Consider the following 24425-nt stretch of genomic DNA (forward strand, 5'->3'; position numbering starts at 1 on the left):
CCATTCCAACCCAGCTCTCTGCTGTGGCCTGGGAAAGCAGAAGATGGCCCAAGTCCTTGGGCCCTTGTACCTGCATGGGAGACCTGGAAGAAATTTCTGGCTCCTGGCTTTGGATAAGTGCAGCTCCAGCCGTTGCAGCCACTGGGGAGTGAACTAGAGGATGGAAGACCTCTCTCTCTCTCTTCTCTCTCTCTCTGCCTCTCTGTAAATCTGCCTTTCAAATAAATAAATCTTTTTTAAAAATAATTTAAAGAGGTAACAGATAAAAAGAATTGAATATATTAGTTGGCATGTAAAAGTTCAAAGAATTGTAGCTACTTTTCCTGAAAGCAAGATATAATTTTGTTATATTAGTATTATTGTTCAGAATATATATCTCAGTGTATAAACTAAATTAATACCCAGAAATAATAACATGTATTACTAAAATTATTAATGTTCTTTTCTACTTCTAGTTGCATTTCAAAGGATAATTATGTATCATTTTAGTAAGGTCCTTTCTTTAAAAATTTTTTTTAAACTTATCTTTTGGGAAGGGCATTGTGGCACAGCAGGGTAAGCTTTCTTAAGAATAGTCAATTATTTTAAAGTATAGTTTGAAGCTGAGTTCCTATTAAGAGTCACACAGGGGCAAGTGTTGTGGCACAGCAGGTTAAACTACCGCTTGGTATGTCTGCATCCATGTTGGATTGCCTGATTTGAGTTCTGGTTTCTCTTCCTATTTCTTCAAATTTTGTAGCCTGCATGTAAGAATTCAACATTATGTTATATGGGATACTCTTTTGCAACTATATTAATTTTCATTTTTTTAAAATATTTATTTATTTCAAAGGCAAAGTTAGAGAAAGGGAGAGATAGAGATCTTCCATCTGCTGGTTTACTCCCCAAAAGGCCATAACAGCTGAGGCTGGGACAGGCCAAATCCGGGAGCCAGGAACTTCATCCAGGTCTCCCAAGTGAGTGCAGGAGCCCAAGAACTTGGGCCATCTTCCACTGCTTCCCTAGGTGCATTAGTAGGGGCCGGATTGGAAGTGGAGCAGCCAGGACTTTAATTGGTGCTCATAATGGATGCTGGCATTGCAGGTAGCAGCTTAACCCATTATGCCACAACACCAGCCCTTGTTAAGGAGCATTCATTGTAAGGATTTAGGGAAGAGCTTAAACGTACAGAAATCAGAAAACAATAGTTTAGGGGCCTGCGTTGTGTCAGAGTGTGTTAAACCACTGGAGTCCCACTGTTCCACTTCCAGTCCAGCCCCTTGCTAACACCTGGGAAAAGCAGCAGAAGATGGCTCATGTGCTGGGTTTCTGACACCACATGGGAGACCTGGATGGAGTTCCAAGCTCATGGTTTTGGCCTGGCCCAGCTCCAGCTGTTGTAGAGTGAACCATTTGTGGAGCCATTTGTGAAGTGGACCAGTGGATGGAAATTACTGTGCTTTCTTTATCTTTCCCTCTCTCTCTCTGTATATCTGCCTTAAAAGTAAATAAGTAAATCTAAAAAGAGAAAGAAGGGCTGACACTGTGGCATAGCTGGTAAAACCACCGCCTACAGTGCGGGCATCCCATATAGATGCTGGTTCGAGACCCGGCTGCTCCACTTCTCCAGCTCTCTGCTGTGTCCTGGGAAGGCAGTAGAAGATGGCCCAGGTTCTTGGGCCTCTGCACCTATGTGAAAGACACAGAAGAAGCTTGTGGCTTTGTATCAGACCAGCTCCAGCCATTGCAGCCATTTGGAGAGTGAACCAGCAAATGGAAGATTTCTCTCTGCCTCTGTCTCTCTCTAACTGCCTTTCAAATAAATAAATATTTTTTAAAAAAGAGATAGAAAATGGTAGTTTATTCATTCTGCAAATATTTATTGAACACTATATGCCCTGCACTCATCTGGGCACTAGGCATCAATCATCAAAGCAGAGAAAAACATCTGCATTCTAGTAGAGGACCAAAGGAGACATAAAATAACTAAGAAATGTCTATAGAATATTAGAAGTTGACAAAGTCTAGGCAAAAAGGAAAGGAGAAAGCAGTGCAGCGTGGTATTTTGGTTTAGAAGTACAGAGAAAAGTAGAAGAACTTTATATTAAAAGAGACTTAAGAAGACAAAACCCTTAGAGTAATGTAGGACAGTGTGATATTATCGAGGCTCACAGAAGAAAGTGCACCAAGGTAGAAGGAATGATCCATAGTCAGATGCTCCTGAGTGAAGTGAACCTGAGGAGAGACAATGACAGTTAAGAAGGTTACTTTGGTGATGTTGATAAGAATAGTTTCAGTAAAGTGCTACTTACTTTTTCTGTTTACGGAGGAAAGATGATAAGGAAAATAGTTACTGCTAAGCTCTTTTTTCTCTAATGTTGTGGAACTAGTGGTAGTTTGATCTTTGGTAAATTTCTAACATCTAGACAGCTCTTTACAGAAAACTTAGTATACTGTTTGGTTTTGCTTTAATGGTCAGTGTGGGAAAGTTTTTTTTTTTTTTTTAACTATTATTCAAAAGTCAAATGTTTAAATGATTCATCCTCAGTGCTAATTTTATACTGATAGCAGCAGTGATATGAATCTCAAAGCATGGATGGCAGGAACTAGTCACTTAGGAGGAGGCATTATTTAGATTTAGAAAAGCTAATAAAGAGAATCTGGGATGTGTGGGCGTTATAATCAATTGACTCCAGGTGGAATTCCTAGAGGTTGCTATAGAAAGAAAACTGCCTAAAGAGGAACAGAGGCTGGCGCCGAGGCTCAATAGGCTAATCCTCTGCCTGCGGCGCTGGCACACCGGGTTCTAGTCCTGGTCAGGGCGTCGGATTCTTTCCTGGTTGCTCCTCTCCATTCCAGCTCTCTGCTGTGGCCCGGGAGTGCAGTGGAGGATGGCCCAAGTTCTTCGGCCCTGCACCCCATGGGAGACCAGGAGAAGCACCTGGCTCCTGGCAGCGGCCACGGAAAAAGGAAGATCTGTCTCTCTTTCTCTCACTGTCCACTCTGCCTGTCAAAAAATAAAGAGGAGCAGAATTCAGCCCTGACTTTAACTCCATTTAGTTCACTAAGAAAAAGAATATTAATTTAGGTGAAGATTTTGCCTTCCTTATTTAGTTTAATATATTATTCTAGATTTAGAATACATATGATTAAGGAGAGGGGATCAAAATTCAGCATTTAAGGTCTGTCATTCTAACAAGGGCATACTGAGTAGACAGTATCATCATAATATGTGGGCTGCTGAAATGAGGCTGTTCCAGACAAGTCTCTCAAAGTTAATTGATGGAAACTTCCCACCTTCAAAAATTTTATTACCTTAGCAGTGCTCTGGGAAGACTGCTGAGACACAGCTGTGGGTGCTTTGCAGACGCCCACATTGCCAGTGTCAGGAAGGATGTTCTTTTAAACCTCTAATTTATCTAATAATGTATTTAGTGATTTGTGTAGGTTTGGCATTGTGATGAAAGTGCTTCCTGCCTTGGCTCATAACAAGAATCCAGTGTTCAGCCTTAAAATATATATTGTCTTAATATGCATATGGAAGATACCAGCAAGTCAGGTTACAAAAAGATCTGACTAAAATATTATCCTGGCCATCCAACAGAACTTATCCACTCATGAAATTTGAAAATTAATGCAAATTAAATGTTTCTATGCTATAATTATCTGTTTATCAATGGTGGTTTCTGCTTTATAGTAAGATGACAATATGTGGTGCTGAAAGAATGCCAGCTTTCATATTCACTTCCAGTGTGATTCCTTTCCTTTTCTCTAAGGAAATTATGAATTGATTGGATTGATATCAGCCTATAGAGTGGAGATGGAATAACAACCTATAAATAAATATCTTTTTTTAAGATTTTATTTATTTATTTGAGAGAGTGAGTTGCAGATAATGAGAGGGAGAGACTGAGAGAGGTCTTCTATCTGTTGGTTCACTCCCCAGGTGGCCGCAACGGCCGGAGCTGTGCCGATGTGAAGCCAGGAGCCAGGTACCACTTCCCAGTCTCCTGTGTGGGTGCAGGGGCCCAAAGACTTGGGCATTCTTTTACTGCTTTCCTAGGCCACAGCAGAGAGCTGGACCGGAAGAGAAGCAGCCAGGACTAGAACTGATGCCCATATGTGATGCTGGTGCCACAGGCAGGATTAACCTACCGTGCCACTGTGCTGGCCCCATATAAATAAATATTTTCTGAGAGCTAAGAAATCCTCTCATTTAAAATAAAGCTTTATAACCAGTTTGCAACAGTATTTTAGATGAAGTTAAGATACAGTCATGGCAGAGACTTCCAGACCCAGGATAGGCAGGGCCTGCACTATGCACCTCATAAGCAGGAAGCAGTTACAGAAGAGATGATTCTATGTCCATCAACACCCCTTAGGATTAAGGGCATGGAGTCTCTGAGGGGGGAATGAAATAGGTAGGTTAAAATTGATTAGGTTTGTGAGCTGGAAGACCACGCCTTCACCATGCCCCTGTGTGACCTCATGCCGCTACCTGGCCACACTGGTGCACCCACTGACCAATCAGGTTAATTAACTACTCCCCTTTGGAAGTGTGTCAGGCCTTTCTCTTCCCTTTTCCTTTCCCTGGCCTCTTGCCAGTACAGAGCTGGCTTCAGCCTTGCGCCTTCAGGTCGCGTGTCCTTCACGCCATGCTTCCTGGCCTAGATGCTCCTCCATGTGGCTGGTTCTTGGTACTCATACTCGGTATGAACCCAGATTTATGTCTCTCCTTTACGTAGGGCCCTCACTCTCCTATGCATCTTTAACACTGAATAAAAGTTCCATATGGGAATGCCAGCTGGAGTCTTGCTCAGCTTTCAATCCAGTTTCCTGCCAGTGTGACTGGGAAGGCAGCAGCAGATGGCCTAAGTACTTTGGCCACTGTCATCTGTGTGGGGAGTTCAGGATGGAGTTCCTGGCTCATAACTTCAGCATGGCCCAGATCTGGATATTAGCAGCTGGCCATTTGAGGAGTGAACCACCAAATGGAAGACAGCACTCCCTCTGTGTCTCTGGCTCTCCTTTTCTGTCTTTCAAATAAATAAGTAAATCTTTAAAGAAACAAAAAGAATTAGGCCGGTGCCGCGGCTCACTAGGCTAATCCTCTGCCTGCGGCGCCGGCACACCGGGTTCTAGTCCTGGTTGGGGCGCCGGATTCTGTCCCGGTTGCCCCTCTTCCAGTCCAGCTCTCTGCTGTGGCCCAGGAGTGCAGTGGAGGATGGCCCAAGTCCTTGGGCCCTGCACCCACATGGGAGACCAGGAGGAAGCACCTGGCTTCGGATAGGCACAGTGTGCCGGCCGTAGCAGCCATTTCAGGGGTGAACCAACGGAAGGAAGACCTTTCTCTCTGTCTCTCTCTCTCTCTCACTAACTCTGCCTGTCAAAAAAAAAAAAAAAAAAAAAAGAGTTGTCACTTGGGATGCCTGTATTTCATATCTTAATGCCAGTTCAAGTACCAGCTACTCTGTTTCCAATCCAGCTTCCTGCTAATGCTCCTGGAAAGGCAGCAGCAGATGGCCCAAGTGCTTGGGTTTCTGCCACTCATGTAGGAGACCTAAGTGGAGTTGCTGGCCCTGACCTGACCCAGTCCTGGTTTTGTGGGCATTTGGGGAGTAAACCAGTAGATAGAAACTCTCTTATATTCCAAATAAATAAGTGAATCAAATCTTTACTTGAAAAGTAAAGAGAGAGAAAGAGAAATCTTCCATCTGTTGGTTAACCTCTCAGGTGCCTGCAACATTGAGGGCTGGTCCAGGTGGAAGCCAAGGCCTCACACCCAATCTGGGCCTCCCAGGTGGGTGGCAGGGACCCAAGTTTTTAAACTATCGCACTGTGCCTCCCAGGATGCACATTAGCAGGATGCTGGATGGGGAACAGTGTTGGGACTTTACAAACACTCCAGTAGGGGATGCGTGCATCACAAGTGCCTATAACCAGTGACCCGAACTCTTGTTCCCTGATCTTGTTCCCTGATTTGGGTAGTTCTCATAATGATTTAACATTTGTCCCCTTCTTAAACACTACTCCAAGATGTTCATACAAGCAATAATAATTGGTATAAACTTTGACAGTTACTGACTATTGAAGGCCATTTGATGCAACAATGTTATTTATTTGAAAAACAGAGACAAGCAGAGAGAGAGCTTCCGTCTATAGATTCATTCCTCAAATGCCCACAAAAACCAAGTTCTGAGTTCCAGAAGCCTGGAACTCAATCTAAGTCTCCCAAATAGGTGGCCATCACCTGCTACCTCCCAGGGTATACATTAGCAAGAAACTAGAATTGGAAGCAGAGCCAGGACTCAAACCCGGGCACTGTAATATGGCATGCAGGCATCCCAAGTGAATCTTAACCCCTGCACCTAATGCCTGCCTCACTGTTGTATTTTGTAACTCAAAATATTCCACCAATCATGTTTTAGGCTAGACTGTATTTGAAGTAGGACTGAGGAAGCAAGATTAACCTGCCAAGATAAACATTTGGAGAATAAAGATGATGCTAGCCAATGTGAGCAGCAGGAAAGAACAATCAGAACATTCCTAAAGTTGAGTTTTGTGGAGATTTTTGTGCGTCTGAAGAACACTTACTGTGTGCTTAAATCAAGACCCAGTACTGTGTTTATAGAGCTCAGTTTATGAAGTTTGTAATAAAGCCTGGATTTCTGCTTTATAATATTTAACAGTGAGAAAGTCATTAAACACAGAAATTCAAATATTGCATGCATATGTTCATTAATATTAATAACTCTAATGAAGTGGATGTTTTACATATGTGACTAAATTTTAAAATTAAAACTAAGACCTCTAATTAATGACTTTTCACCATTGTTTAAAAGGTGTGTATGTATGTATATATAGACATACATGTTTTATTTATATGACTCAGACATAGATAAACATTTGATTTTTATTTATGTGTACCTAAAATTTCTACTTTGATATCTAAAACAAGTGAATAATTGGTAAATATGAAAACACATTGCCTTTTCTCAGGATGTGAATTGCTTAAAGATGAGTGTGGAAAGCACTTCAAAGTATCTGTTTATATATATAGATATAGATAGATACATATAAACAAAGCATCATATTGGACTACAGTTGAGGGTACTAAAAAGATTAATTTTACTTAAAAAAATCCCGTCCCTCCAAATGACACACATTGCAAAGGTTAAAAAATTTCTAGTCATACTGTATTTCAAGTGTTTTCAACACAATAACACTTGTAAGCCTCATTTTCCATGAGTATTGGCCCTCTTCTCATATTTACTGTGCTTATTACATTTGCCAAACTTTAAAACCTCCTGTATTGGGATCTTGCAGGCATTTAAGAGAAATGATGAAAGAAAGCAGTTTGCCATGCTATTATCCTGTTAGTCACTCCTAGTAATTCTCTTAAAATGACAAGCACTAATAATAAGCTTTTATTTGAGGGGTATCAAATATTCTCTGATGTGACTATGCTTTAAAATAAATTTGCAATTCTGATTTTTCAGAGATAATCTCTTTCAATTCAGAGTAAAAAATCACAAGTTATTCATACCAAATGTTATAGCTTTCTGACACGCAGGAATAGCTGATGTGGGTGAAGTGTCTAGCTTGATGTTTTAGATCTAGCTATTAGCTAATCCTCCTCCCTACTTCACTGAAAATATTTTATTCTGTCTGACAAAAAGTAAAAAATTGTATTAACTGTGAGTAAAAATGTAGCACAGATGACACCTTAATGAGACTAATGTTTCTTATTACCTCATTCTCTAAGTTTCATACACTTACCTTTGATGAATCTGTATCCAAATAGTTTAATAATTACACAAAAGACACCTTTTGCTTTGGGAACTCTGGGGAACAAGATTACAATAAGGTTTTCAGATTATTTTAAATGTAAATTTAAAAACAAAGAACCAGTTAAATGTTCTAACTCTATGCTAAAAGTCTGCTTAAGTGAAATATTTGGAAAATGTCCAGTTAATGAGAGTAAAGCAGGACAGAAAGATTAAGACAAGCAATGCTCACAAAGAATTTAGGTCTGTGAAAGAAAAATTTTATGCACCAAGAAAAATTCAGTTAATCTGAAGCGCATGAAAGGAGAAATATTAACACTGTTTATAAAGCATTTTGATTTTAAAAGGATCTCATCAGCTTATTTCATGGTTGTTTAACGGGCAGATCTTTCAGGAAATTTGTTTCAGAGCCAGTGATTTGGCACAGCAAGTTAAGCTACCGCCTGTGACACTGTCATCCCATATCAGAGCCCTGGTTCACATCTTGGCTACTGTGCTTCCAGTCTCACTCCCTGCTAATGTGCCTGGGAAGGGGGCAGGAGATGGTCCAAGTGCTTGGGCCCCTGCCATCCATGTGGAAGACCCAGATGGAATTCTAGTTTCTAGCTTGAGCTTGACCCCGGCCATAGCAGCCATTTGGGGAGTGAACCAGCAGATAGAAGATCTCTGTCTCTCTCTTTGTAACATGTTACTGCTTCATAAATAAATAAATGAATACATCTTTCAAAAAATTTATTTTTCACTATAATTAAGATTCAATATATACCAAGAATCTTCAAAAGGTTCACCAAAGGGGCTGGCAGCATTGTGGTGTAGCAGGTAAAGCCACAACCTGTAATGCTAACATCCCATATGTGACACTGGCTGCTGTGCTTCTGATACAGTTCCCTCCTAATGGCCTGGGAAAAGCAGCAGAAGATGGCCCAAGTGCATGGTCCCCTGCCACCCACGTGGAAGGCCTAAAAGAAGCTCCTTGCTATGGCCTGGCCTAGTCACGGCTGTTGTGGCCATGTGGGGAGTGAGCAAGTAGAAGATTCTCCGTCTTTCCCTCTGTCTGTGTAACTCTGACTTAAAATAATAAATAAATAAATCTTTAAAAAAAAAAAAAGGTTCAGGGGCCAGCACTGTGGTGTAGCAGGTAAAGCTGCCACCTACAGTGCCAGCATCCCATATGGGCGCCGGTTCAAATCCCAGCTGCTCTGCTTCTGATCCAGCTCTCTGCTATGGCCTTCGAAAGCAGTAGAAGATGGCCCAAGGCCTTGGGCCCCTGCACCCACGTGGGAGACCTAGAAGAAGCTCCTGGCTCCTGGCTTCAGATTGGTGCATCTCTGGCCGTTGTGGCCAACTGGGAGTGAACCAATGGATAGAAGGCCTCTCTGCCTCTCAATTTCAATCTCTCTCTGCCTCTTCTCTCTGTGTAACTCTGACTTTCAAATAAAATAAATAAATACTATAAAAAAAAAGGCTCACAGAGGGGGCTGGTGTTGTGGCGCAGTAGGTTAAAACCCCAGCCTGCTGCACCAGCAACCCATGTGGGTGCTGCTTCAAGTCCCGGCTGTTCAACTTCCAAGCCAGCTCCCTGCTAATGTGCCTGAGAAAGCAGCAAAGGTGGCCGAAGTGGTTGGGCCTCTGCACCCACATGGGAGACGCGGAAGAATTCCCTGGTTCTTGGCTTTGAATCAGCTCTGTCCATTGCAGCCATTTGGGGAGTGAATGAGAGGATGGAAGATCTCTCTGTGCCTTTCTCTGTATGTCTGCCTTTCAAATAAATAAAATGAATCTTAGGGATTTCAAAAATGTTTTTGAGTAAAATAAACCTCTGTTTTAATTATATCTCCCACAGACTTTTTAAAAACTGTTTTAATTTAAAAGGCAGAGAGAGAGAGACAAAGAGATTTTCTATATGCTGTTCATTCCCCAAATGCCCACAATAATGGGCTGGGTCAGGCAGAAGCCAGGGGCCAGGTACTCAATCTGGGTCTTCCATATGGATAGTAGGGACCCAACTACTTGAGCCATCATCTTCCGACTTCCAGGGTGCATATTACCAGAAGGTTAGAATCAGGAGAAAGCTGGACTCCAATCCAGGTGCTACAGTGTAAGATTCAGGTGTCCCAAACAACCATCTTAACTACTGCACCAAATGCCTGCCCCATATGTTACCCGTTTAGATACTGGAGAGCCAAATCCCCTAAACTGATGGACACAGGTTTACGGTTGTGTAGGTGGAGGCCCCAAACTTGGCAGGTGAAAGAGGGAGGGGTCCTGTCACTGTATCCTGATCAAATTTCCGTCTCATAGTTCACCTTCTTCTTTAGTCAGCCTAAGAAATAAATTAGATGGTGATGGTTAAAGGGCTGGTGAAGATATAGGGACAGATCTGCTGTTTTTAACTTCCTTGGATCTTAGAGTCTTGGCAGTTAAGATGCAAAGTTTTGCACTTTCCCAGGTTGACTAAGAAATGCCAGTGGGTGAGGCGGGTGTTTAGGAAAGACAGCGTCCTGAGCTGGTCTGTCCCTGGGGCTCTCCAAGCACTGGCCTCCCCAAGTTTCCCTCCTCCCTGCATCTATTCCTGTTAAATTTGGGGAAATGGCCCAGCAAGGGTGAATGTAGTTCCTGACTCCTCACCTTCATAGCTGTCTTCCAGCCCTGAGCATACAACCTAGGTCAGGGACCTCGGGTCCTGGCCTGAGAACAGAGGGAAATGACTGGCCTGCATCAAACGGGTGCTGAGGCTGCGTGGTTTTTGCCCTGCGTCTCTTCTCATTATGGTTCCTTTCCCCTTTCTACATAAAATTGCTCTCAAATTAAAAAGTTACCCATTTAAAGTATACAGTTAAGTGATTTTAGTAAATTCACAGTTGCTCAACTATCACAAAATAAGCTTTAGAATATTTTTATCACCTCAAAAAAGAAAACCCCTCCCCATTAGGAGTCACTCCCTATTTTCCCTGTATTCTCCAGCACTTAGCTACCGCTACTATTCTTTGTTCACACAGATTCGCCTGTTGCGGACTTTTGCTAGACAGTAAATGAATTCCTGCAGTATGTGGTGTTTGTGGTTGGCTTCTGTTACTTACCATGATGTTTTCAAGGTTCATCCATGTGTGGCATATATAAGTGCTTCATTCCTTTTTAAGGCTAAATATTCTATTGTATGAATATAGTATAGTTTATTTATCTTTCATAAACTGATGGATACTTGGTTAGTTCTACTTTCTGGCTATTATGAGTAATGCTGCTATTCACATTCATGTACAGCATTCATATACAAATTTTTATATGGGTATATGTTTTTATTTCTCATGTGTATATATATATGTATATATATACACACACACACATTTAGGAGTGGAATTTCTAAGCCTTATGGTAACTTGGAAGTTAAAATGATAAGGAAATGCCAAAGCAGCTGTACATTTTACATTTCCGGTAGCAATATGAGAATTCCAATTTCTCTAGGTGCCATCACTTATTATTACTTGTCTTTTTTGTTTAAAGATGTGTATATATTTATTTTGAAAGAGCAACAGAGGAGGCAGGTCTCTTCTCTCCGCTAGTTCACTCCCCAGATACTCAGAGCATCCAGAGCTGGGCCAGGCTGAAGCCAGGGGCCAGGGAGTCCATCTCTTTCTCACACATGGGTGGCAGGAACCCAAGTAACTGAGCCATCATCTGCTGCTTTAAAGGTACACCATCAGGAAGCTGGATTAGAAGCAGAGAGGCCAGTACTTTAACTGGAACTTCAGTTTGGGATGTAGACATCCCAAGAGGTGGCTTGGTCTGCTGTACCACAATGTCCAACTCCTTGGTTTTGGTTTTTTTTTTTTTTTTTTTTCTTTTTTTTTTTCCGGGCAGAGTGGACAGTGAGAGAGACAGACAGAGAAAAGGTCTTCCTTTGCTGTTGGTTCACCCTCCAATGGCCGCTGCGGCCGGCGTGCTGCGGCCAGCGCACCGCACTGACCCGATGGCAGGAGCCAGGTGCTTTTCCTGGTCTTCCATGGGGTGCAGGGCCCAAGCACTTGGGCCATCCTCCACTGCACCCCCTGGCCACAGCAGAGAGCTGTGGAAGAAGAGCGACCGGGACAGAATCTGGCACCCCGACTGGGACTAGAACCCGGTGTGCCGGCGCCATAAGGCGGAGGATTAGCCTAGTGAGCCGCGGCGCCGGCCACACTTGTTATTTTTTTAAACATTGAGTTGTAAGCTTTACTTACTTTTATTTGAAAGACAGAGAAATAGAGATGTATTTATTCCCCAAATGTCTTTAACAGCTGTGGTTGGGCCAGCCCGAAGCTGGGTAGCCAAGAACCCAATCTAGCTCTCCCAAGTGGGTAGCAGGGACCCAAGCCCTGAAGCTGTCACCTGCTGCTTCCCAGGGTGCACATTAGCAGGAAGTTGGAGTTGGAAGTGGAGATGAGACCCGAACTCAAACACTCAGATATGGGATGTAGTTAACTCAAGCAGTACCCAACACATCCTAACCATTCTGCCAAATGTCTGCACCATTATGTGTCCTTTTTGTTAGCTGACCTAGTAAGTGTGGAATGTTTTCTCATTGTGGTTTTGATTAGCATTTCCCTAATGAGGGAAATATTAAAAAAAAAAAAGCCTGTTTTTCTATACAATTACACTTTCTGACACCAAATGTGTAAGGAGTTTTCACACCAACCAGTTTTCTACAGACTTGAACTGGGATTGGGTGTCTTAAAATTTGACTCGGTTTTGATATCCAGAATTCAAGCAGATCCCACAGATTAAAGGCCCAATCCTGTACAACTGCCTCTGCTTCAGATGGCAGTCAAAGTCTGCGCTCCCAAGTTTCAAACCAACTGCTTATAAATCAAGAGCTCCCAAAACTTCCTTTTTATGCTTAGTAATTTGTTATAATGATTCACAAAAGGAAACCTGGTTATATGTAATAGTTTATTAAAGCAAGTTATAAGTTTTAGGGGCCGGCGCTGTGGCACAGCAGGATAAAGCCCTGGCCTGAAGCATCAGCATCCCATATCGGTGCCAGTTCTAGTCCTGGCTGCTCCACTTCCAATTCAGCTCTCTGCTATGGCCTGGGAAGGCAGTAGAAGATGGCCCAAGGCCAGCACCGCGGCTCAATAGGCTAATCCTCTGCCTGCGGCTCCGGCACCCCGGGTTCTGTCCCAGTTACTCCTCTTGCAGTCCAGCTCTCTGCTGTGGCCCGGGAGGGCAGTGGAGGATGGCCCAAGTGCTTGGGCCCTGCACCCACAAGGGAGACCAGGAGAAACACCTGGCTCCTGGCTATGGATCAGCGCAGTGCGCTGGCCGCAGCGGCCATTGTGGGGTGAACCAACGGTAAAAGGAAGACCTTTCTCTCTCCTCTCTCTCTCTCACTGTCTAACTCTGCCTGTCAAAAAAAAAAAAAAAAAAAAAAAAAAAAAAAAAAAAAAAGAAGAAGAAGAAGGCCCAAGTCCTTGGGCCCCTGCACCCATGTGGGAGACCTGGAGGAAGCTCCTGGCTCCTGGCTTCGGATCAGCTCAGTTCCAGCCGTTGCAGCCATCTGGGGAGTGAACCAACAGATGGAAGACCTCTCTCTCTCTCTGTCTCTACCTCTCTCTGTAACTCTTTCAAATAAATAAAATAAATCTTAAAAAAAAAAAAAAGATACAAATGCTCAGCCAGATGAAGAGATACACCAGCTAAAATCCCAACGAAGGGCCCCAAACACAGTATACTTTGTCCCCGTGGAATATGGGTTCACCACCCTTCCAGCGTGTGGATATATTTACCAATGTGGAACTTCCTCAAACTCCATCTTTTAGAGATCTCAATAGAGGCTTAATCATGTAGGCATAATTGATTATTAAGTCAGTCTCTACTCTCCCACCCTTCCCTGGAGGAGGAGAGTGGAGCTGAAGAGCTCAAGCTTTTGATCATGGGGCTTGATCTTTCTGGTGGGCAGTCATCACCCTGCAGCTATCCAGAATCTCTCATTAGAAAACACTCCTTATCACCCCAGAAAACTCAAGGGATTTAGGAGTTCTGTGTAGGAACCATGTTCAAAGGCCAAATATTAGTACAAAAGATACTTCTAGTACCTCTATCAATTAGGAAATCACAAGGATTTTAGGAGCTCTGTGTCAGGAATCAGAAGTGAAATATCTACTTTTATATAATATCACAGATGTTGAGCATCTTTTTCATGTGCTTAGTGGCCATTTGTATGTCTTATTTGGAAAAAAAAAAAGCCTATTCAGATCAATTGGATTATCTTTTTATTGTTGAGGTATAAGTGTTCTTTGTGTATTATGTATACCAGTCCTTCATTGGATACAAGATCTGCAAATATTTTCTGCCATTTTCTGGATTGTCTTTGCACTTTCTTGATTTGTGGCACATATGTTTAAAAATTTTGATGTAGCTCAATCTAACTTTGTCTTTTTTTGCATGTGCTTTTGGTATCATATCTAAGAAAAGCACTGCCTAATCCAAGATCACAAGGATTTACTCCTGTGTTTTAAGAGTTTTACAATTTAAGCTTTACATTTAAGCTTATAATGTATTTTGGGTTAATTTTTGTATATGGTATAAAGAGGTGATACCTACTGGATTCTTTTACATGTGGATATCTCCTTGTCCTAGTACCATTTGTTAAAAAGATTGTTCTTCACAGTGAATTGTCTCAGCACCCAAGCTGTGATGATCTTCATGTTAGTAAATTCAGTGTCCATTATTTGAACTTTCAACAGAATTGATTCAGTCCCTCTTCTAACTACTCTACTGTTTTGATTCTCCAGTTACTTATTTTGCTATTTCTTTTCAGTTTTTGTATGTTCCTTATCTTATGCCAAGCTTCTAAATCTTGGGTTTTCATTGTGGCTGTTAACAAGTTACCACAAAATTTAGTGCATAAAACAATCATTTATTGTTCTCAGTTTCCTTGGGCCAGGAATTCAGACTAGGCAAACCAGGGTCAGCTTATATTTTTAACTGGAAGACTCCAGTTGGATATTGGTGTCTTCTGAAGGCTTGTGTGTTTACATGTCAAAAAGTTGATGATAGCTGTTGGCTGGGTGGCCGTAGTTCATACCTACATGAATCTGTTCATGTGGTTTCTTCACGTGGACCGGTTTGAGCTTCCTCTCAGCAGGGCGGCTGTGTTTCAAGAACAGGCATGGGGTGAGGGGCGGAGAAGGGACAAGGAAACCAGGGAAAAGGCATTTGGTCTTTTATGATCAAACTTTGTAAGTCACAGAGCATCACTGGTGCTATATTTTTTTTCTTCAAGAGGGAAACATATTTTGCCTCTTCATGGGGAATGGCAAGATTTGAAATAGCATGGGAGACCAGAAATTCTGCTGTGGCCTTTAAAAAAATCCTTTATTATTATTATTTTGCCAAACAACTCTCAACTTTCCATAAAGGCTCAGGCTTGAGGTTGAAGATCTCATTGAGGGGCTGGTGTTGTGGCACAGTGGTTAGGGTACTGCTTGTGATGCCAGCATCTCCTATCAGCATGCCAGTTGGAGTCCTGGCTGCTCAGCTTCCAGTCCAGATCCCTGCTAGTGTGCCTAGAAAAGCATTGAAAGCTGGTGCTAGGTACTTGGGTCCCCGCCATCCATATGGGAGACCAGGATAGAATTCTTGGCTCCTGGCTTCAGCCTGGCCCAATACCAGCTGTTGGGGCCATTTGGGGAGTGAACCAGTGGACAGAAAATCTCTGTCTCTCCCTCTCTCTCTGCCTTTCAAATAAATACATCCTAAAAAAATAATCTCTTTGAGATCCAGTCCAGGTGAAGCCAAGATTCCTTGGATGTGTTTTGTTGATGATAGCTCCTTACCTTTAGTTACGCTTGATCTGAAAACCTCTGAACTGAGACAAATTAACTACATCCTCCTTCCTGCCATTACCCAACAGTGATAAGGCGTAATCTTCTTATTCCAAAATGGAGAAACCAGGAGGCACTGGTCACTGATGCAGAGCAACTGTCTTATTGTCTTGTCTCCTTATGTGATCCTATTCCCATAGTTCTAAATACCATCCAAATTTCCTAACATTCCCGAATGCCACAACAGAATGAGCATTCCACTATTTTATATCTCAATTAGGTATCTCCGATATTTCAAATTTGACATGTTAAAAGGAAGTCTTGTTGTCTACCCAGCTTCCCCTACAAACCTGCCCTTTTCCTGGTTTTCTCATCTAGATAATCCTTCCATTCACCTAGTTGCTCAGACAAAACCCAGGACTCAATTTTAATTCTGTTCTATCTCCCCTCCACACCCAATCACGAGTGAGTTCTGTATTTTCTTTCTCCAAAATGTTCACCTTTTTCTTCCTACCTGGATTATAACAATTTCTTTGTTGTCTCCCTTCAGTCTTACTCCCTTCTAATTTACTTTGACACAGCAGTCAATGTAATATTTTAATTCATGTTTGACTTTGTACTCCCTTGCTCACAATCTGAGTTCTCATTACATTTGGAATAAAACCCAAATTCCTTACCTGTGTAAGTAACCGGACTTCGTCTCTCCCTCTGATCTTACCACTTTGCCCCTTTCTCATTTATCTCCCCTGGGCTTCTTTTAATTCTTTGAACATACCAAGCTCTCAAAAGGGGTCTGCACACACGCTGTTCACTTTGCCTGAAATAATTCTCTCCTGACTTCCCCCCTCCCACATTAACAGAGTACTTCCATTTTTCAAGGTATGGCATTTGTGATCATTGCCTCTAAACAGGTATCACCCTCTATATTCTCTGGCATTGTATCCTGCTGGATCCCTTTATAAAACTTATCCCACTTTTAAGTTATATCTTGTTTGTTGATTGGTTTATCCTCTTGCTCCCTAACCAGACTGTAAGTCCCAATACATCAGGTGCCATGTCTGTTACTCACCTGTATCTACCAAGTGCATACCCCATGGTATGCATTCAAATATTTATTGAATATTGTCTAAAGGTATAATTTTACTTTGAGATGTTACAATACATAAATATTAATGTACTCCTAATTATTATTGAAAATAACTTTTGTTTTTCTCTTTCAGTAACTGCCCTTCCTTTTTGGCCGCTGCTTTAGCCCGAGCCACGTCAGATGAAGTTCTTCAGAGTGACCTTTCTGCACATTATATCCCAAAGGAGACAGATGGTGCAGAAGGGACTGTGGGTAGGTAACTATTATCTAGTATTTTTTAAGTTTAAAAATACTAAAATTTTCTCATGCATAGTGATTCACAGAAGATATCTACAAAATAGTAGATCCAGTTGTATTTACTCACTAGTTCATTTTATAGTGGCAGTAGGGGAAACATGCAAATAATTTTTTTCAAATAAATCAATAAAAAGAGTGAAGAGAAAATAATACAAGTATGTTTTGCAAAAGGTAGGGTAGTATGTGGGAGGTAACTGGAGCAAATATCATAATTGTCATAAATTGTCATAAGTAATGGAAGAGTAAAATGAAGCATGTGAAGTCAGTAAACAAATATGAGTGGGTGAGAGTAGGGAGAATTTGAGCAAAACCAATTCAAAAATTTTTAGCTGGCCGGCGCCGCAGCTCACTTGGCTAATCCTTCGCCTGCAGCGCCAGCACCCCAGGTTCTAGTTCCGGTTGGGGTGCCGGATTCTGTCCCGGTTGCTCCTCTTCCAGTCCAGCTCTCTGCTGTGGCCCAGGAAGGCAGTGGAGGATAGCCCAAGTGCTTGGGCCCTGCACCCACATAGGAGACCAGGAGGAAGTGCCTGGCTCCTGGCTTCAGATCTGCACAGTTCGCTGGCCATAGTGGCCATTTGGGGGTGAACCAACAGAAGGAAGACCTTTCTCTCTGTCTCTCTCTCTCACTGTCTAACTGCCTGTCAAAAATAAAAATTAGCTTACTTTTAAGAATCCAAGTAAAAATTAAAAAGCCCAAAATCAGGTTAGCAAAACTTATCAATTATGTTAAAATTAAATCTACCAGATTTAAATAGAGCTCTTTATGATAAATATGTAATTATTATGCATTATTGTATATCTTTTTTTCCAGGAAAATTATGAGGAGCATACATATTTGACAGGGTCTAATGAAAATATTTTCATAAAAATTAGATAATTAGGAATTTTAAGGAATATTAAATTTTGCTCTATTTTAAGCATTTGCCTTTCAACATGGTACCTAGGGAGCAGAGCATATATTAGCAAATCAGAGAAGAGAGATTCCAGAGAATGTGAGACAAATATAAACGTAAACATTCCTGTTCTTTATTTCTCTAGATTGCTTCTAACAGAAAACTGGCAAGGAATTACCATGCCTGTTTATAGTGAGTGTGATTGATTCATCTGGAACCAAATTGTTCCAGAGTCAAGATGAATAAAATTCCTTCTACAGAGCGTTGGTCTTTGCTCTGGTACTGATGCATAAAAGTAAATGCTCTATAATGAAAAAATGAGATTAAATTTTGCTTTACTGCATCCAGGGTGATGGCTGACTCAGCTCCAACTCAGTACAATGACATTAACAACTGATGAGTAATTTACAGCTGTGAGGGGGTGGACTGCTACTTTGTATAATTTTCACGTTTTTGTACCCCTTTTTAAATATATTTTTCCATTTCAAGCAGCAATTATTTATATATTGAAGTCCTACATCACTCCTTGCAGAAGGGGAATACCTAGTGTAGTACAGTTGAACTGTCCTACACACCCACTTTGGAAGAATTTTCTGAGCCCCATAGGAAAACAGAAATGAAATAAAGGGCCGTTGTTTGGTGGTATCATTGGTCATTCTGATTTTATATTTTCCCAGGAGATTAGTCAGTGATGTCTCCATGATATTGCTGTGATTCAGACTTATCTAACTAGAATTCTGAACCATTTGCAAATCCTTGATCTGGTTCCCCCAGTCACTCAGCGTGAACCTCGCTGAGCAGCGTCTTTGGGTCAGGTCGTGTTTATTCCCATATCAGAAGGAACAGGTCCTGCTGCCACTGGCTTAAAGGCACTGAAGTCCCTCCTGATGTGCCTTTTATCCCTCTTCTGGTTTCCAAAAAATAGACTTAAAAAAAATCCTTAACTTAATGTTCTTTTCATGTTTATGTCATTCATTATAGAATGTTTTCTATGTGACCTTGCATATCTGATGTGGTACTAATGTAGTTGGGCAGATATAAAACCCAATTTGAAGTATCCCCATGAAAATAAAAAACAAAATGGGAAAATGATTACTAATACAAGGGAAATTTAAAGAATTAAGAAAAGTTTGTGTAAATAAATTTGAAGACCTGGGTATTTTTCTCAAAAAAATAAGTAAACATGGTCTAAGGAAAGACAGATTGAGAAAATTTTTAAGGACGAAAGGAAACAGAATAGATGATTCTACAGGTGAATATTTTCAAATGGTCAAAGGCAGATAATTACAATATTATTTTTAAAAAATTCTTTAATTGCACAAAGAAGAAATATTTGCATAGCCTAACAGTCACACCAAGCCTAAGACCAAACAAAAGGAAATGAGACCCATCTTAGTAATCAGTATAAAAAAATCTTAAGCAAAATATTTGTATATTGAGTACAACAGTTAAATCATTCAATGAATATTATATTGAGAGTCTACCATATGTTTAGTGTTGTGATGGGTAAATAGCAGTGAACACAATAAAAATGTTGGGAAGTCTATTAGCATAATTTTTATATTAATAGGTTAAGAAAAAAACAAGATAATCTCTAAAGATGCCAAAAGAAGCATTCAGTAAAATATCCTTCCCAAATTTTAAAAATGTTCTTAATAAAGTAGGACTAGATAAATATGTCTTGGACAAGGTAGGATAAAATTTGGTTCAAACAAAAATCAAGTTTTTATTCTTAATGTATATTCAGAAACTTTTTGGTTGTAGATACCATAAATGCAATTCTAATTGGCTTCAGCGAAACAGATTTTGTTGGTTGCCCTCCAGTGTTAAGGCTACACAGATAGTTTCAAGGTTTCAAATGATGTCAGCAGACCCTGCCATTTCTCCGTCGCAGAGCTGCACACTCTCTGATTTTTATTTTCATACTCCATGGATGGCAACGTGACTGCTGGGAATGCCAGGTCTTCATTTACCCTAGTTGAGCAGGAAAACAAGAATAGCTTATCTCACCTGCTTTTACATAAGTCAGAGGATCCAGTCTAATCAACCCAACTTGTATAGTTTGTCATTCCTGATGAAGTCACTCACTGTGGCCAGAGGAATGTGATTCTGTAGTAATATTTTAATCATGTTTTACCCAAGTTGAACATGGACTGAGAGTGAAGAAGGAAATATTTGTTAAGTGGAAAATAACACATTAAAACAAAGTTCCGCGGCTCACTAGGCTAATCCTCCGCCTAGCGGCGCTGGCACCCCGGGTTCTAGTCCCGGTCTGGGCACCAGATTCTGTCCCGGTTGCCCCTCTTCCAGGCCAGCCCTCTGCTGTGGCCAGGGAGTGCAGTGGAGGATGGCCCAAGTGCTTGGGCCCTGCACCCCATGGGAGACCAGGAAAAGCACCTGGCTCCTGGCTCCTGCCATCGGATCAGCGCGGTGCGCCGGCCGCAGCGCACTGGCCGCGGCGGCCATTGGAGGGTGAACCAACGGCAAAAGGAAGACCTTTCTCTCTGTCTCTCTCTCACTGTCCACTCTGCCTGTCAAAAAACAAAACAAACAAAAAAACAAAAAACAAAAAACAAAAAACAAAGTTCCAATTAAAAATAGCAAATAAAGAAAATAACTAAGAATAAAGTGATTAAGAAACATGAAGGATCTGGGTTAAAATTCTATTGATCAACAAGAAAAGAATTTAAATGAATGAAACGATATAATTTGTTCCTGGATAGGATTCACTATGAAAAAATATCCATTTTTTTCTGAATTAATTTGTGAACTCAATGTGATTTCAAACACAATGGCAATAAGTTTTTTCTGGACAAACTTGGAAAAATAATTAGAAAGTTCATCTGGAAAAAGAAACATGTCAAACTACCCAAGTTACATTTTTTAAAATTAAGAATAGCTAGGAAAACTAGTCTCCTGATATTAAAACATATTTTAAAGTTAAAATAATTTACCATTGTAGACATAGAGAGATGAATGAAGCAGATTAAATAACCAAGAAGTATATAAATATTTTAATATTTTTGTGGTTATTTATATATATAATATTAACAGTTTCCGCATTCATTAATTCAACAAACATCTAACAAGCCCCTGCTGTCTGCTGGGAATTGTACTATGGCTAATCAAGGACAATTAAGACACAGCTTCTCTCTCTAATCTGAGAGATGAAAAACATGGATTTTAGAGCTCTATGTATTGGGATTGAAATGGTTTTACACAGAATGTTGTAGCAAACACCCAGTACATGATATCTGTTGTTACAAAATGTGGTTAAGGGTTTTAATAGTTAAACAAAATGGATTGGGAAGCACAGGAAAGAAGTAACTGAGGAGTATGGACAGATCTAGAGGTTAACTAATTTGAGATGAAACTAATAGTGCTCTCAGCAATTTAATCTGTCTGTACTGACTCAGTGCACTGACAGTACACTTGTGAAAATGTTTTCTCTGGTAGCCACTAGCCAAATAAAGTTATTAAGCCCTTGGAGTATAGCTAATACGACCAAAAAACTGAATTTTAAATATAAATTTTAATTAATTTAAATAGCTATGTGTGGCCAGTAACTACCTTATTGGACAGTGCAGGTCTATATGCTACAAGTACTATACAACCAAAGAATGAAAACAGTAATTTATATTATTATATGGGAATCTCGAAACTATCCTGATAATTAATATCAGTTATTTGTTTCATTCCACTCCATTCTCTCTGAATTCTGAGTTTCTGAATTCACCTGGTTATTTTAAAATTGAGTCAAATAAAAGGCACAGCCATCTCACTATCTGCATCTGGGAGAGACCAGGTGGATTGGAATGATACACATAGATAGTTGCTGACTGAATCTCGTGAGGCAGCTAGTGTTTTAAAAGAAGACTGGGGTTCCTCAGAGCAGTCAAGCTGTTGGGCTGTCTGCTAGCCTGTTTCTTACTTGTACACATCTCCTCAGGCTGTATTTCTTCTTGAACTTTTTTTCTTTCACTTTCAGTGTCCCTTGATTTTCAGTTACACAAAAAATTTTAAAAGGAATTAGGCCATAAGCAGGATTTGCCACCCTGTACTGTGCTAATGAGGAAAGAAAGGAAACAAAAACTTGACACTGGTTTTCTGCATACAGTCATTTTTAAAATCATTTTGAATTTTAAAAGCAGGTAAACACAGTAGTCACAAAGTAAAGCAAAGGCAGAACTGTGATTTAAAAAATGGGAGTCCAAGTTCCCAGGTCGTTCAGGAAAATACAGCATCTCTTCTTTGAGATATGTCTTCTAGATTGGAGGAGGTTTATACAGCTGTTGCTCATCTGACACATTTTCTGAGACCATCAAGCTATATCTGATTCAGTAAATTAAAAACAAAATTTTTATCTGAGATAAAAGAACCACCACTAAAATTCTGGCCTGAGAAAACAAATATTGCAGTAGATGTAATTTGACTGGAGGGCTAAATGATATCAGATGCAATCTCTTCAGTACCATGTAGTAGTGTTGTTTAAAAGGCTTACACATATGGCCATCTACTGAGGGATAGAACTTCAGTACCTTTTTCCTTAGAGAAATATACAACTTTTAACCCACTTATTAACCTATTGGCTAAACTACTGCCTAAAACTTTTACAAATAAAGATATCAAATAGCAAAAATGTGTAATTCAGTTCCAGATGATCATCTGCAAGATGGAGAAAGATTAGGGAACTGGTTAAGGAAAGGAAAAGGGAGAAAGAGGGATGAAGACAAATGGTAACCAAAAGAAACTTCTCTTATTCCTGTAGTTTGCCAGCTGTGTCTTCTATGGCCATCCACAGTTCAGTTAACCAGACAGTCGTTCATATTCCAGTCATTCTTCCATGCTCAACAGGAGAGTGGCTCTCTAGGTGATACCCACAAGAGCCTGAGCAGCAGGGAGAGAGAGCACTTCCTGGATTGGAAAAAATCAAGCATAGGAATGGGTCCAGCTGTAGGCAAAAATTTTCTGCTCAAGAAATATGAGGATACTTTAGTGGCCTGATTTTCACCAGATAGGCTGTCATTTTCTTTCTTCAAAAGCATAGAAGGATAAATTTCTTCTGTTAAGAAGGAGCTTGACTAAGGTGACCTACTTTCTGTCTTTACCAAGCGGGCAAATGAAAAGCAGTTTTACAAGGCTCTTCATTGGGGGTTTCTGTGTTTCCTTCACAGAGATTGAGACAGTGAAATTGGCCCGTTCTGTCTTCAGCAAACTACACGAGATTTGTTGCAGCTGGGTGAAAGACTTCCCTCTCCGCAGGAGACCCCAGCTTTATTATGAGACATCAATCCATGCCATCAAAAACATGCGCAGGAAAATGGAGGACAAACATGTCTGCATTCCTGACTTTAATATGCTCTTCAACCTAGAGGTAAAGGGCACTTTTGCAGAGTGAGAGAGATTTCAAAAACACCTTCATGGTCCTACTAGAAAATGAAGAGAACTTCTAATATCGTATCTCTGATAGGTCAGAGTGGGACTAAATGTCTCGTGCTTAAATTTGCATACAGTAGACAACAGAAAAGGGACAATCTGTTATTTTGAATAGGTTCTGATGGTTCAAAATTGGGAAAATTGAAATCTCTCTATTATCCTTTTCTCCCAGAGATACTCAGTTCCCCTTCGTAAAGGCAAGGGGAGTTACGAGTCTCTTGTGTAACCTTTCAGAGCTATTTGATAAACATATACACAAAAAAGAAAACCAGTCTGTCTCAATAATGCTTTTTCTTTTTAAAGGGAACTATTTCTATAGTACAATCAAATGGTGTTTGTTAAGTTCACATATTACAATGTTACTGAAGAAACACAAAGCACAAACATAAAAGAATGAATTAAAGGCTGAGACATTTTCTTATTTCATGTGATTTTCTTTTCAAAATCTTGGTCTCTGAAACAGGAAAGTAGCTAGAATTATATTTCATGAACCTCTGTGACTGACAAATTGGATTCATATGAGCTTTGTCAGCTTAATAACCATTTTCTTATTCTCTTTCTCTATTAAATGTATTATGTTAATACAAACAGAGATGGATTGGTTTCCTTTTCCTGTCATTTGCCTCTTTTCTTCACTCTAGTCCATAACTAAAAAATTAAAATGCAGTAATTTATACAAAGCACAATATTTCCTTCACTTAGCAGCTAAATTTAAATTTTAGCTGTCAAGGTCTAATCAGCAGTGAGGGGTGGGTAGGTAATTAATGCTTACAAAGACAGCTTAGCTGGTATCTTCGGTTTCAGTGCCATGTTCCTGCAAGCGTAATGGACAAGCTCTTTTGTGAAAAACAATCCTGTATCACTACACCTGTTTAAAGAGTCTACTCAAACTAAACAGCATTATTGCTGTTTGTTGGCTTGATTGGTTTTTATTTTGCCTCCTTATTTTAAAATCATCCCAAAAGCCTAAGTCATAAAAGAGAACCTCTTGTTATAGTGAAATAGGATTTGAGGGCAGTTTGGCAATGCATATTTAGAACTATAAATTTTCACACATCCTTTGATTTGGTAATTTCACTTTTGATTATTTGTTACAAGGAAATACAAATGTGGAATAGAAATCTATTTTTTGTTTAACATAAAT

General features: G+C 40.4%; 2 protein-coding genes and 1 pseudogene across 4 annotated transcripts in view; 2 read left to right on the forward strand and 1 right to left on the reverse strand.

The window, feature by feature from the left end:
- Window positions 1–13402, forward strand: part of LOC127484380 (large ribosomal subunit protein uL13-like) — a 69277-nt pseudogene extending 55875 nt beyond the window's left edge.
- PPM1E (protein phosphatase, Mg2+/Mn2+ dependent 1E) overlaps window positions 1–24425 on the forward strand; it is a 190118-nt gene that overhangs the window by 145507 nt on the left and 20186 nt on the right. For both annotated transcript variants that reach the window (XM_051824783.2, XM_051824782.2), the window contains exons 2-3: window positions 16789–16907; window positions 23020–23219. In XM_051824783.2, the coding sequence (XP_051680743.2) occupies window positions 16789–16907; window positions 23020–23219 (319 nt within the window). The remainder of the gene's footprint in view (window positions 1–16788; window positions 16908–23019; window positions 23220–24425) is intronic.
- The window catches only part of TRIM37 (tripartite motif containing 37), a 171955-nt gene continuing 170207 nt past the window's right edge, over window positions 22678–24425 (reverse strand). For both annotated transcript variants that reach the window (XM_070060979.1, XM_051824777.2), the window contains one exon: window positions 22678–22759. In XM_070060979.1, the coding sequence (XP_069917080.1) occupies window positions 22693–22759 (67 nt within the window). In that variant the 3' untranslated portion in view covers window positions 22678–22692. The remainder of the gene's footprint in view (window positions 22760–24425) is intronic.

The sequence above is a fragment of the Oryctolagus cuniculus genome, chromosome 17 (assembly GCF_964237555.1).
Source record: "Oryctolagus cuniculus chromosome 17, mOryCun1.1, whole genome shotgun sequence".
Classification (NCBI taxonomy): Eukaryota; Metazoa; Chordata; class Mammalia; order Lagomorpha; family Leporidae; genus Oryctolagus; species Oryctolagus cuniculus.